This window comes from Numida meleagris, chromosome 5 (assembly GCF_002078875.1).
Source record: "Numida meleagris isolate 19003 breed g44 Domestic line chromosome 5, NumMel1.0, whole genome shotgun sequence".
Lineage (NCBI taxonomy): Eukaryota > Metazoa > Chordata > Aves > Galliformes > Numididae > Numida > Numida meleagris.
This window is the reverse complement of record NC_034413.1, coordinates 23,637,682-23,652,237: the sequence shown is the minus strand read 5'-3', so window position 1 is coordinate 23,652,237 and position 14,556 is coordinate 23,637,682. Positions and strand designations below refer to the sequence as shown.

The following is a 14,556-nucleotide window of genomic DNA, read 5'->3' as shown; positions in this document are numbered from 1 at the left end:
CCGGCCCCGCCGGCGGGCAGCAGCGCCACCACGCGGTCACACCGCGAAAGAATCCAGTCGGTGCGGACTGAACATCATCCATTCCAAAAATCACTTCGGGCACTGTAACCTCTCACTGCTGAAACACATGTCCTGAGAGCCTTCCTCTGTCCCTAACAGCGCTGCGAGGGAGAGGCCATTGCTGTAGAAATGCTGCCGCGATGACACACGAAACGCAGGGGGCTAAGGGAGACACACGTGAGCCGTGCCGCACTGCCCCCCAGCGCCTACTGCAGCCGCCACCTGCACACCGACCAAAAGATGGCGCAGGGCTGCAAAGGGAGAAGCCACTGCTGGCAACACCCGAGGGCTCCCAGGAAGGGAGAGAGCAGCCGGAGCTCTAACGCCTTCAAGATTCAAGGAGAAAGGGTTTCAAACTAAGAGAGGAGAGATTTAGACTGGATAGCTCTTTGTAAGGGTGGTAAGGCACCGGCACTGTGCTTGGAAACATCCAAGGTCAAGCTGGATGGGGCTCTAAGCACCTGATCTAGCTGTAGATGCCCCTGTTCATTGCAGGGGAGTTGGGCCAGGAGACCTCGAAGGGTCCCTTCCAACCGATATGCTTCTATGATTCTTTTTAAATAAAGCTAACTGACGCCCATGTAAACTTTATGTGGCTTCAGCACCACACTTCTACTTTCATATAAGGGTCCACAGTCTTAAATGAGAAAGGAACAACCTTTTCTTTTTCCTTTTATGGCAGAGCTATATTTAATTAGTTTTTATATACAAATTGAGAACACAAAATTATTATTGTATAAGATGAAAAAGCCAAAGCAGCACAAATTAATAATTCAACAATGATACAAAGATGAAACAGCTCTAGTGAAGAGAAGCAGCTCATAAATCCCATTTTTCTGTAAGATCACACTCCTCCCCATGTACCTACAAGAATGCAACCCTGAGTAGGAAAAAACTGCAGTGCAAATTTTAAAACCCACGTGGGTAGCAGAATGCAGTGGAAGTAAATTCACAGTTGAACAGAACTATCACATTTTATTTTTCTCTTCAGCAGAAGATGATCACATAAAACCAGCCAAGTGCTTTTCCCCCAAGCATGGATAGTTTACAGCTTTACCCATTCTAGAAGCAGTACTGTAAGGTTCCAACATTTGTTACTGCTCAAGGATTCCACATAAAAACACACCAGTTTCTACGAATGAAACTGAATCTGATCAGCTAAATTCTTTCCTTCTCATGCATCAACCACAACGATTTTGCTGCACCCATTGGCCATGCAGTTCCATGGTGACCAATTCTGACTCCTGTTGATGATGGATGAGAAGAAACCACAACGAAAAGAGATACCCAGGGCAAACTGACCTCGCAGCACCAGTGTAACAGAAAAATAGCAATAGAGCCCATTGCTCACTCAAGCAAGCTCACTATACTCTGATTATATTCTCCAAGTGCAAAAATAGTCCATCTCTTGAGAACTGTCTGCATTCATCACAAGACTGGGCCTCCAGAGCAGAACTGTACTTCAAACAAGTTCTCTATCCCACGATCTTCTGGCTCATTTGTGGTCTTATTGCACAGGTAAAGCTCCGGGAGCAGGCTGCTACTCAACCCAGAAGCCACGCTGCTTCGCTGAGGCAAGTAAGGAATAGTTTGGTTTTAAACAGTGATCAGACTACGAAACCAGATTAATTTAAAATTAAAAATCCCACAACCATACATTAGTTTTACTGGATTGACTTGAGACAAAGAAAATGCTTGACATAATTGCTGTAGTTAGCCTTGAAAACACCAGTTGGTACCATTTTTCTGAATGATGGTGAGATAAAACAGTAAAAGGAGTTACTGGAATTAAAGGGAATGTGGTATTTCACAATTTAGATTTTATTTATCCCTCAGTTACAGAGTTCTGAACTGTCAGCCCCACCACCAACTCTAACACCCAAAGCATCCACATATTAAGAATGTTATCAGTAGGACAGTCAGACACACTGTTACTGTGCTACTACTTTCAGAATGCAGTAGGACTCCGCCAAATCAGCATGGCAGCAACTACCACAATAGCTTAGTTCATACATGTTTTACGTATTCAATCAGTATTATTCAATACAAGTATAAAAGTAGGACCAAGTTAAATAGAAAATATGGCTTCATATTGCTACTCATGGGATCAGAAATGTTTTTTATGATTCATTCTTCACAGCATTGAAGTTGTCCTGAATGGCAGGGCAAAAGGCTACGACAACTGTCCACAGTCAGTAATAACAATCTTTTTGGAGGTTTTTCCATTCTTGGAACCAAAGCTCTCAATTTTTTTCACAACATCCATTCCTTCCTTTACGTGCCCAAAAACAACGTGTTTTCCATCCAACCTGGAAGAGAAATAACAAAGGTGCATGTACTCAACAACGTATAGCTCAGTGACGGGATGTCAGCAGACCTTCATAGCTGTCACCTGCTGATCTACTCTGATTACAGGAAAGGAACAATTGTGCTTCTAGTGACAAGAAAGCCATTTAGCTAAGAACATTAGACACGTTACAAGAGACCAAGGCCTCATTCCACTGAGATTCATTACTTACAACTTTCAGTTTACTCCAGAGCACAGAAGAAAGTAAGGTTGCTGTACCTGCAACTAGGATATGTTGAGAAGAATAGTGAGGTGGGCCAGACTGAGCAGCCAAGTTGCACAAAGCTGTTTATTTTCCATTATAAGTCAAGTAATGGAAAAACTAAAACACAGCTTACGACAACTACAACCCCTATGGATCCGAGCATCAATTCATTAGGTTAATATGCTGGGCTAAAAAACATACCAGTCTGTTTTTGCAGTACAAATGAAGAACTGAGATCCATTTGTATTGGGTCCTGCATTGGCCATTGAGAGAACACCTGGAACAGAAGTAGCTTTTAGATCAGTATAAGAAGTTTGCCGTAGAAAAGACCATTCTCCTCTACACATTTAGACTAATCACAGACAGACAGAAGACATACACGATGGTCTCCAAATGATTTCTAAATTATTTCTAATATCAACTCCTTTTTTTTAGCTATTCCCTCCAGCCTAGCCTCTCTTCCTTCCACAGCAAGAACTGTAGTAATATTTATTTGGATGAGTCCTGAGTGTAATTAATATCAGGTAACTTCTACCGTTGTTCAACAGTAGCAGTAGTTTCTTGTGCTAAGGAAGCAACCATCCAAAAAAGAGACTTAGGATTTAATCAGGTATTTTTATGCATAAGTTTTCCCATTTTTTACCTGGATTTAAGATTAAAAGGATGTGCTTGTATTAAAGTAGACAGAAGTTTAAGACTGCTTTAACTTTTAAAGTAATCAATCACCTTAGCAAAAATTAAATCCTGACTTACAAAAGAGGAAATAAAAAGCAGTATTTCCACCTTTGTAGAATTTATAAGTCTATGGGTTTTTGGTATTTTACTTATTTTGCACAGTTCCATTGTGTAAGGAGCAACATCACCTATTATGGGCTGACACATTCATACAGTCTACACCAACACATACGCCAGGGACAACACATTGTTAAACCATCAGTTCTATTTACGTAACTCTCACACACACCACATGTCTAAAGAAGCTTAAAGTCTAACAAGTAAATCTTTAAAAACAATGCAAAGGTTACAGTTACCAGAAGAGAAAAATAATGTTTATTTACCAGGTCCAACATGCTTAAGTAGGAAGTTTTCATCTGGAAATCTACTGCCATAAATTGATTTTCCACCGGTTCCATTATGGTTTGTAAAGTCACCACCCTGAAAAAGAAATAGTATTGATATTACTAGCACACAAGTATTGTTTTACACCAGAAGTGCTGCTATCAAAATATGCTCATCTGCTCTAATTTAGAAGTAATAAAAATCAAGTTTTCCTAAATATGGTCATGTGAAAATTTAAAATCATGTAACTAGATGAAGAATAAACTAAAAACAGATTTCTGCTCTAGATATCATTAATATTCTCCAGCTGACGTCCTTAACTCCCACAACAATCTTTCTGCATTACCATTCTTATTCCCAAATGTGTTGAAAAAATTCAGCAGTAATTTTAAGAATTAAAAGGCTCTCAAGCAACTATATTACACCCAAATACATTACCACAGGCACACAAGGAGAATTTTGTCTCCATCCCCCCCTCCTTTTTTTTTTTTTAATTCTTATCTCCATCATCACTATTCACTGTTAACAGCTTTTCTTGCGTAAGGGCTGAGAGCCGGCAAGGCAGCAGCATGCAGCCACCTGGGCTCCTGCTGACTCAGCAGGCAGACACAGGCACCTGTCAGTGCTGACTCTGCATCGCAGAGTTGGATGGGCATGTGCAAACCAATAGGTGAACTGACAGAGACAACTGAAAAACACCCAGAATCTCTTGGAGTCATAATCTGGAACTTCTGTATTTATTGTTTTAATAAAAAGATAGAACAGAACAGGTCATTCCTCATAAAAACAAGCTACAAGTCAGATCCTTATACCATACATTTTTCTTCAGAAAAGCATAAGCCATCTACATCAGTAGATGATCTACATCAGTATCCCACACTACATCCAAGGTGCTCCACACTTCCTCAGCTGCATGTGCTTGCTGGCATGGATGTGGCCACCTCCCTTAGATTGCACGTGAAACCTAAAAGCCTAAATCAAAACCCTATCACAGCAACTCCCAAAGGCAGCTCCTGAGCGCTATGCACAGCAACCCACTGGCTCTGCTCACAGAAACCACTGCAATGGCCCACAGCACTCATGCAACAAGCACTGCAAGTGATACTCATCTTCCCGTTCTCACCTTGAGCAATTCTTACAGCAACCCTGTATGCAATCCCAGAAGTATGCTTTGCATATTGTGTGCTGTATGGAGGCATCTTAATTACAAGTCAGAACCATCACCTGGATATGACTGCCTCTAATTAGGCATACTGACTCACACCAACACCCCATTTCACCACGTGGAAAGGCCTATGGCTTGGTTCATCTTAAAAATAATTGCAGCCCGTGACAATATTTCACTTCTGTAATGACTACTGAGTCACTCCCAGATGTTAAGTCGTCATCTCACTGTACCATCAGCCACCTCTATCCCCATTTCAGGTCCATTTGTGCAGACAAGCAAGACCAGATTACATAAACTTCACAAAAGAGTGGTACAACTGAGGATAGGATTTCTGTTTTATTTATGACCCCAGCAAGACTGCTAAATTTTGTCCCTTTGTCAGCACCACAAAAGTTGAATTTGCATTTAAAAGGCAAGAAATTACATTCTTTACAGAACACTTGTCCACCCTCTTAGGCAGAAATGGGTCATAAGATGAGGGCTTCTTGTTCAGAGAACTGTTTGTTCCAAAAACACAAACAAGGATGAAGGACCACCACAGCCATCAATTAACAGAGAAAGCCCATTTGATTTCCAGTTGTTTTCAAAGCCATTCTACAACACAGTACTGTTGAAGTGGAGCTTCTCCCAAGGGAAGAGGGGATCACCAGGAATTACACAATCCAGTGCACTATAGCAGCAGAAATACTATTCACCCTCCAAAGGCAGTAGGGAAAGGGCTTCAAAAAGGTTTTTTTTTTTTTTAAGAAAAGGAGAAGATAACATAGGCTTTACTTCAGAATTTTAAAAGGCATCTTTTAAATCAAAACAATCTACTTAAGGTGTGCCACCCTCCCAAATTTGTTCCAATGCTTCCCGCTCCATCCTCCCCTCCCTATTTCTTCCCCTGAAGCACAATATTTACTATGAACAAATTAAGCCATAAGACTGGACACACTGTCTTCTGAGCTGGCTTCAGAGGTAAGACTGCTTGTCATTCTACCCACAAACAGTCCTCCCAAGCAAGTGCCAGTCATCAAGTGTGCCTCACCTTAAGTACACTACTATAAAAGCATATAAGCCGGGTTGCTTTTTCTCTTTACAAGTGAATCTATACAGAATTCACATCTATTTGTACAAAACATGTGCCAAGCAGCAGCCACAGGAAGACCACCAGAAATGCAGTTGCAAAAGTGAGAGCAGAGATGCTTAAGATGTTACTACTGGTCTCACTAGTTCTAAAAATATATCAATACTATACAGATAATACTAGCAGAAGTAAAACTAACCGAACAGTAAACATACCTGGCACATAAATGAAGGAATCACTCTGTGAAAGGTGGATCCTTTATAACCAAATCCTTTTTCACCAGTACAAAGAGCTCTAAAGTTCTCTAGAAAAACAAAGCATAAAACATTATGTTCCCATACATTATATATCATAGAATCAAACACAGTTAACTAGGTCCAAAGTTCATGAACCAAAAAAAAAAGACAGTACTACTGAAATGATTGTTTTCATCCTCAAAAAGCCTCTGCTGTACTGCTATGGAAACAAAGCCCGAAGTCTGCCTCAGAGCAGGGTACAAACACAGCCCTCTCCCCACACTGCCCTTTTGTTTCCTGCTGTATCTTAACTATAGCCCTAAGCCCCATCACTCTGGAATCAAGAGTTTCATTTTTTGCATTTTAAGCCTTTGCTCTCTATATTAATTGTGCAAATTTCACCCACTGGGAATGGAAAGAACATTACAAGTTTTCAGATCCATGAAATAAGCAGACCAGGTAGGAAACACCTGGGAAAATACAGGAACTCTATGATTCTAAAATCAACTAGTGGCAAGGAGGACAAACCCTGTATGCTGCCTGAGAACCCAAATGCAAGGGACACCATCCCTTACACTTACCCTTTCCTATTTCTTTTATGGTTTGGTTTTAATAGGAAGTTATTTGTCTTGAAACATTTTTATTCGCCACTGATAACCTAACATGGACTGTCCTATTTTATTTTGTAATTTGTACAAAGACTATCTGAAGCAGTAGCAGACTATAACCCCACTCATAGCACTGTCTGATAAAGTTCAGTGCACATTTTCCTATTTGACAGTTGGAGAAGGGTGATGGAAATGGTTTCCACAAAGTAACAGAACATTCTTCTTCCTGCCACTTCAAGTATGAAAATCACAAGGTGCTGCCTTACCTGCTGTCTTTGGCACGACATCAGCTTTCAGCTGTAAGAGAAAGATAATACAGAAGTCAGCTGGCCTGTTTAGATATAACAGAAAAACCTCTGTGTGGCAGGCTAGTTCAGCTGAACCCTTTTACCCAAACATGAGATTTTCAAAACCACAAGCCACCCAAAAATCTAAAGCTTGCCCAAGTACACGGCCAGCAAGAACAGCATCCTTCACTATACAAATTTGTGACAGTTAATAATGAGTAATCTAAGCAATATCTGAAAACAGCTCTGAAAACAGAAACATCAGGAGGAATCTCTACAAGGGACCCACAGTAACACCAGGAGGAACCCCTAAGAAGGATCCCAAGGATCAAAGCCCCATTGGTACAACCAGAGCAGTAAGCTCTCCCAGCACAGAGCCATCTGTGAAACCCTACAGAAAGGAAAAAGAAGAACAAAAATTGCTTATCAAAACTGACTCATGACATCACATCCACATACGTTACAGGCAAGAACTTCTGACTGTGATTGCTACACATCTTTTTACTAATCCTGAATGCAAGTGCTATATGCCACCTAGAAAAAGCAACGTAAGATAAAGATGGCATTCAGGTTATGTAATAAAACACCTAGATGTTCACTACATCTTACTGACGAAAAAGGAACTTGTACAGCAGTACTTTTACCTCTGACTATCTCAAATGTAAGCATGCAATTAATCTATATACCAGCAGTCTCCACGAAGAACAAGGAACTGGGCTTCAGCCTCACATCATAGGAGACATCCCTACGCACCATACTAAGTACGTACATAGGGACACGGGGGGCCAAAGCCGCCCCACGCTGGCTGCACGGCCAAGCTCAGCTGTGCCCTTGGCGCGTCCTCGGGCACGCTGCCCCTTCACTCGGCCACGCAGCAGTTACCGCTGCGGCACGCCTAGCCCGGAGCCGGCCTTGCTCGCGCTTCTGCTGCCGGGGTGCACGCCGCCGCCCACCCACAGGGGGCTCGTGTGCGCGGCTGAGCCCCGCGCTCCTAACGGTAAGGGCGGTGCAGGCTGGCTGCCGAGCTCGCCTCCGGCCTGGGCCGAACCGCGCATACCCGTCAGTTTGCTTAGCAGGGGGAACTGAGACGGGGCGGAACCGCAAGGATCCGAACGCTGAGAACCCAGCGCGGAAGGCCCGCGAGAAGGGGCGGCAGAGGCACGGGGCTGGCACCGCGTTCCGCCTCGGTGGCGGCAGACGGGCGCTCCCGAGCGAAAGCGGAGCCCGGCGCCGCAGCCCGCCCTGACCGCTGCTCGCCGCGCGTCCGGGAGCGCCTTCGCCACTCGCCTCCCTCCCCGAGCTCGGCCCCGAGCTCCCGCCGCCTCCCGTGACCTTGCGGCCCGCCGTGCCGGCCGCCGCCGCGCTCCCCGCCCCGCCTACCTCCAGCACGACGCGCCCCAGCGGTTGGTTGTCGGCGCCCACGTCCAAGTACACCAGCGGGTTCCGCGGGCCCGCTCCATCCGAGCTGCAGCCGCGGGCTCCGACCGCTCGCACGCAGGCGAGCCCCGGCGGCAGCAGCTCCCCGGGTGGGCGCAGCAAGCGGCGGGCGGCGCTCAGCGCCAGCATCGGCACGTGGCGGGCAGCGCGGCCGTACGAACCCGGCGGTGCCGCCGCCGCCGCCTTTTATCTGCTCCGCAGCGCCGCCGGGGCCGCCGCGGCTATTGGCTGTCCCCGCGCAGCCGCCGTGGGGCCATCCGGCGCCGGGCAGTGACCGAGGGCAGGCTGAGCGGCGGATTTGCGGCGCGGTTGGTGTTCCTTGCGGGGCGCGGTGGACTTTCGGTCCCGTTTAAGCTTTCTGTTATCAGTGAGAACAACGGCTGAAAGTGACTTAATCGGTGCCGCTCACCTCAGGAAGGCGGCCGTCGCGCCCTGCCGTGAGCACAGAGCTCAGGGCCCCAAGCGCAGAGTCCCGGGACGGCGTTCCCTTAGCGCCCTGCGCTGGGCTCCTACCTCGGAGCACGGGCACGTCTCTGGCACAGAGCTGGAGGCCGCCCGCTGACCAGCGCACCGGGGATTGCTTTGAGTACCGCTCCTCTGGCACCTCAGGAGGTGGGCCCAGCCTTACCACCTTTGCAGTGCTCTGCGTAGTTTTCAGACCCACGTCTGCTCGATTATAAATGCCAGGTGATACTGTGAAGGCAGCATATAACACTAACAAAACAGCAACCTATCCTAAGCAAGAGATAGGGCGTGGGGAGCGAACAGCGACTTGCAGGTCTCTCAGATGTGCCCGGTAACACTGTGTAGAGTGTTGTGGGCTTTAAGGGAGATTACAGAGGGAAATGAAAGATGAAGTATGAGCTTTAGAAAATGCATCTGTTATCTGTGATCTATCATAGACGAAAAGAATTTACCTGTCTCCAAGATTCACAAGCATCACAGGCCGAACACTAGCGATGAGGCAGCGAGAGCTTCACTGCAGCAGCAGGGCAGTGACAGCAGGAGCAGCTGAGCAGGGGATGGATCCCTGCAGCCCTGACCAGGAAAGCACACAGGGAAGAACTCCTACTGCACGTGAAACTGCATATCATCTGGTTTTTGTACAGTGAGCACCAGCTGCCATAAGGTGATTTACTGGGGGTTTGTTTAACAGTAGCCCCATCAGCATGCATTTCTAGTTGCCTTTTATCCTCTCAGCCACAAGTCCATTTTGGGAAATAGTTCATTTCACCTAGCCTTGAGTCTGTCAATCTGCTTATTCTCTGGTGACCACAAAAACAACAAACACTCTTTCTAGTGTTGTTTTAATTGTAGGAGCCACTAGAAGCACAAACCAGAATGAGCACTTGGGTGTCAGGTTTTGTGCGTACCCATAATGAGAGACAGCTCTGGCCCCGAAGGGCTCATTATTTAATAAACAAGACAAAAGATCAGCAGAAAGCGTTGACTTCACTTCACACTCTGAGCTGTTTTGCTCAGAGTTCTCAGGTGTCTTGGGTAGGCCAAGCAATGCACTCCCTCATGCTTACTGCTCTGTGAGAAGCAGAACAACTTGTTTTCTTTCACAGTAGTGTTTTATTTGGGAAGATAGGCTAAATTATTATCTCGAGTCTTATGGAACAAAGCCACTAAGCCACCTGTCATATTCTACCCCTGCACAATCAGTGAATTGAAACTTGTACAGATGGGATGTTAAGAACTTGGGAGTTATAGGGGGGTCATTTTCCAAGAAAGGCAGAAAAAATGTTCTGTAAAAAGTCTGTAAAGTCGTGATCCACCCTGGATCACGAGAACACGAGGCTGAGAGCTAGCTGCATGACGTGAGATGGTTTTAGAGGAGTACTGAACAGACCTGTGTGAAGATCTGCTCACTGTTAGATCCCAAGGATTGCCAGGCACTCTGAGCCCTGTGGGATAAGGACGGGGAGCGGTACAGCAGGTAGGGGAGCCTTTGGTGCAGCCAGAAGCAGCATGGTGCCAGTGCTGAGGGTCCCATTGCAATCAGTTCTTTTCTTCAAGGTTTTGGCTACACTGGAAGATAAGCTGAGAGGAGGGAAGGATTTTTATGCTGTTGTCTGTGACGTACATTTATTTATGAATGGGGACTAGAGCTGGAGAGATGGTGAAAGACCTTTCCATTATACTGAGCAACTGCAACGAGAAATTAGATCGTACAAGTGCATGAAGGGCATAGAGTAGCCACTCAGTTACATGTATAGATAAGAAAATAATGCTAATAAATGTTTTCTCTGATCAAGGTTTCATTTTAGGAAAATGAAGTAACCCAGCTTGCAACGTGAACTTCTCTGCAGTACACCATGTACATAAAGGGGGAGTTTCCCCACATGACTTCATACTAATTACCGACAAATTGTCGTACAAGAAAAGCCTCAATCCTCTCACGCTCCTTACAGCTGTGATTAGCATTTTCCTTTCAGAAGTTAGGAGTGACCTTGCTTGCCTGGAATTCATTACTCAGCCACCCTGCATAATGTGTGGAAGCACAGTGCTCACACGTGGGGTCGTGCGGTGCTCAGGTGCCTGGCTGCTCATGCCCCACCTGAGTGCTTGAGGAACATTTATGGAGAGTTCACAGCGGGCTGGCAAGGCATTTGGGACATTCCAAGTGAATGTTTCTAAGCTGCAGAAGAAATGCAGCTCTTTCCAAGTGGGAAGGCATCAGAAGGTCCAGGTTGGCCATGTCTGTAGGTGGTTGTGCAGGTGCCTTGCATACCTGTCGGTGAAGCTACTAAGGGATGGCAAATACTACGGGAGTCCTCCTGTGTTTCAAAACACAGACATTTCAGTTGTAACACAGGAACTGCAATCTACAGGAGTCAGTTCAGTTTGCTTACCTGCGAAATGCCATCTCTGGTTTGAGGAGCAGGTAATAAGGTAAAAGTGTCTGAACTACTTTCAGAACTGGTTCGTCATGCTACTTTATTTTGAACGAGTAAGATGAGTCTGGGGGCTGGCATGCTGCTACTGAAAATGGAATTGCTCAGGAAATACTTAGCTCAAACATCCTGTAGCAGCTTTTTTTTGCAGGGAGTGGAGGTCAGCAGCAGCATGTCTCCCAGGCTGCTCTGGGAGGCTCTCACAACACTGGTGCAGCTGGAAACCAACCACTGACTCACCCACCTCGACCAGCTCCTGTGGGACCTTTCCTCTCACTGCATGACTCTGCTGCCTGGGTCCCATCTCACGGCGTAAAACCAAAACCAGAGGAGTACTGATGCATCCTACAGTCACTGCCAAGAACACTAGAAGAATGCAATCAGTAGAACAAAGGGAAAGAACATCACACTTAACATTTTAAGACTGTCAGGGTGGTAATGTGACATTCTAGGCTGAGGTGTGTTTTAGAAGTGAATCTTAGTTGCCACTCAAGAGGGACATGGTCAGAGTGTTTACAGAGGTACAGGCAGTGAGGTGCCGTACCCATGGTCCCAGGCAGCTCCTCACCGGCGGCACAACAGACTCCCAGCTAAGCGGTTTTAATGCTCCTTCCCCACTTTAGTACTTGAATTTCTGGAATAATTTTCTCATAGTTCTTTGGTTCAAATTGACCTCCTTTCTGTTCCTCTTCAGAGTATTTAGCAGCTTTCTACCTAATTATTTTTCTTATTTTGTCATATGTTTGTGACCCTTCTTCTCCTCTACTCTGTTCCATAAGTGCCCTGCATTAATCATCAACCTGGAAGAGCCTTGAATATTCCTTGAATTTGTCATGTGTGTCAATCTGAATGATGACTCTTCGAGGTAACAGCTTCCTCTGTACCTTGTACAGGACGAACTATTCTGTCACCACTAAACTGATTCTAACAATAATCATACTTTTGAGACACCTCGTTTTTGGTTGTACAACTTCACAACAAAAGTTGAACACTAAAAATATAGTGTTAGCCACTGATTTGTACAAGAATCATCCAGAAATTAAGCTTCACACATGTAATGGCTAAAAGATTCCACCAAATTTTCCAATTAACAATTCTGGAAACATCTTCCCAATGCTGTCTTTCTGATTCCTTTCTAATTCTGTGCAGTTTCACTACAGAAGGGACTGCTAACCATAAGCATTAGTGCATTAGCTAGCGTGAGAATTGATGACATACTTAGATGACATAACTGCATACGACAATCACCTGAATACGCAATGTTCCATTGCTCCAACTGAGCTAGTGAGTCGTCAAGTGCAAATTAATGTCTGTCACATTTACAACTGAAGAAGTCATTTTTGGATAATGAAATGTTTGGTGAAATACTTAAAATCTCAGGGTAAGAATTTTTATTAGCATCTAATGGAGACAGGAGTCCAGCTTTCCTAAACTTCTGATCCTGTTCCAGTGTCGCTCCTCTAAATTTTGCCATCAGTTTGGTAGGGGCAATATGAAAATAATGCTTCCTCACAGAGGACCATCATTCATAATTTAGAAAGGAAATCTGTAAGCAAAATATGATTTATTGTGAAGCAACGGAAGTAGGACAGCTAGTGAGAAGTGCACATGGAAAGTCCAAAATCTGCTGATTTTGCACATCTTAAGGATATACAGAAAGCGCATTCTGAGAAATAAAGAAACAGCAATCAAGGAGAAATAAGCATCGATTATAAACTTGAAATAGAATAGCTGGTGAAAATTGGTCTCAATTTACTTGTGCATTAAAACTTCAGCTCCAGAGTTCTATTACTTAAGTGTGGGGTACTTCTTCAATAGTTTTTAGAAACTAAATGAAGAAAAAAAAAAGAGGACAATCCTAACAGTCAGAGTGCTTTGAAAATATTTGGCTTTTTCTAGCATTTGACCAGTTCAATTAAAAAAAAAAACCAAAAAACCACAAAAACTATCTTTCAACATGTTCACAATAATCAGTATGTTGATAAGTGAGCAGGGTGACAACTGAAACTCAGTTTTCCAGAATAGTTTAACAGGATCCCCAGAACAGCACTATAAAACAACTCTGGGCAAACAGCAATGTCTAGGTTGTAATATTCAATCAAAACTACAACAATTCCAATCTCGGACTTAGAGGAAAGATAAAATTGGTAATCCTGAAACTGATAGGACATTCAGTAGAACAAACAAACAAAAATGCATAGGGAAAGCGGAGTATTTAAAAACAGGTATATACTACTGTTTCTAGAGAATCTAAGTTCATGTGTATTACTGGATCAATCAAAAATACAGTGAGATCAGTAATTGGAAAGATACTGGACAAACCAAGTAGAGATATTCTATCATGAGGGGAAACAGCTTTATCTTGTCTAGCCCACATATATACAAAATAGAATATTTTTAACACAAAGACAGATTTAAATAACAGAAAACCAATTTTTACAATTTAGGCAAGAAGTTCCTGAAAACACAGATGAGCCATACAGCAGGCAAACCAGTAAGTCCTTCCCTGCCAGGCTGCTTGCTAACGCCCTGTAGGAGTCATGCCGTAATCACTATCTGCTTGCTTTTTAAATAGAAATGCTTAACTGGTTAGGTTCCTTGTAGATTGTTTTTACATTCCCCTGGAAAATTCTATACGCTGATGGAGACAAGATACCTCCGCAGAAGGTGCGGAGGTCTGACCTCTTCCTTTTAGATAGAACAAGTGTGAGCAGGGCACTGGCACAATGACTGACATCAGGAGTAACATCCTACATGGAACTGGTAAGATTTCAGTGATATGGACAAAGAAAAGCTGTCAGAAGGTGACACACTAGTTTTAACTCAAACTACGAGAAGGAAAGGTAGTCATTCTTAATTGGAAATTCACAGTGCAAGAGGATTTGGACAGACTTGGAATTTAAGCAGATAAGAGGGAAGTGGGTTCTAGGTAGAAATACAAACAAATAAAAGACCATGTACACAAACATCAAGTATGTTAAAGAGTTTTAAGAACAGACAAAGAACACTAACATTTGAGAATATTGTATATTAAGTAAGAGTTGTACCACTTTTTCTATGTTGTCTAGCTTCCTTCTTTAAAGGAAAGAGAGCAGCTCTATTGACACAGCATTTACACACAGGAGTCCCACTCCCACTGTCAACGAACAAGCAGATGGTGCCACCTCCATTTCTGTAGTT

The 14,556-nt window shown here is 44.1% G+C and overlaps 1 protein-coding gene across 1 annotated transcript; it reads right to left on the bottom strand.

Moving 5' to 3' along the window:
* Window positions 1,016-8,659, bottom strand: PPIF (peptidylprolyl isomerase F). The gene is made up of 6 exons (XM_021398395.1): window positions 8,420-8,659; window positions 7,019-7,049; window positions 6,124-6,212; window positions 3,671-3,767; window positions 2,814-2,889; window positions 1,016-2,369 (listed from the first exon to the last, which is right to left on the bottom strand). Exons 1-6 carry the CDS (start codon window positions 8,603-8,605, stop codon window positions 2,234-2,236), a joined length of 615 nt encoding a protein of 204 aa, XP_021254070.1. The 5' UTR covers window positions 8,606-8,659; the 3' UTR covers window positions 1,016-2,233.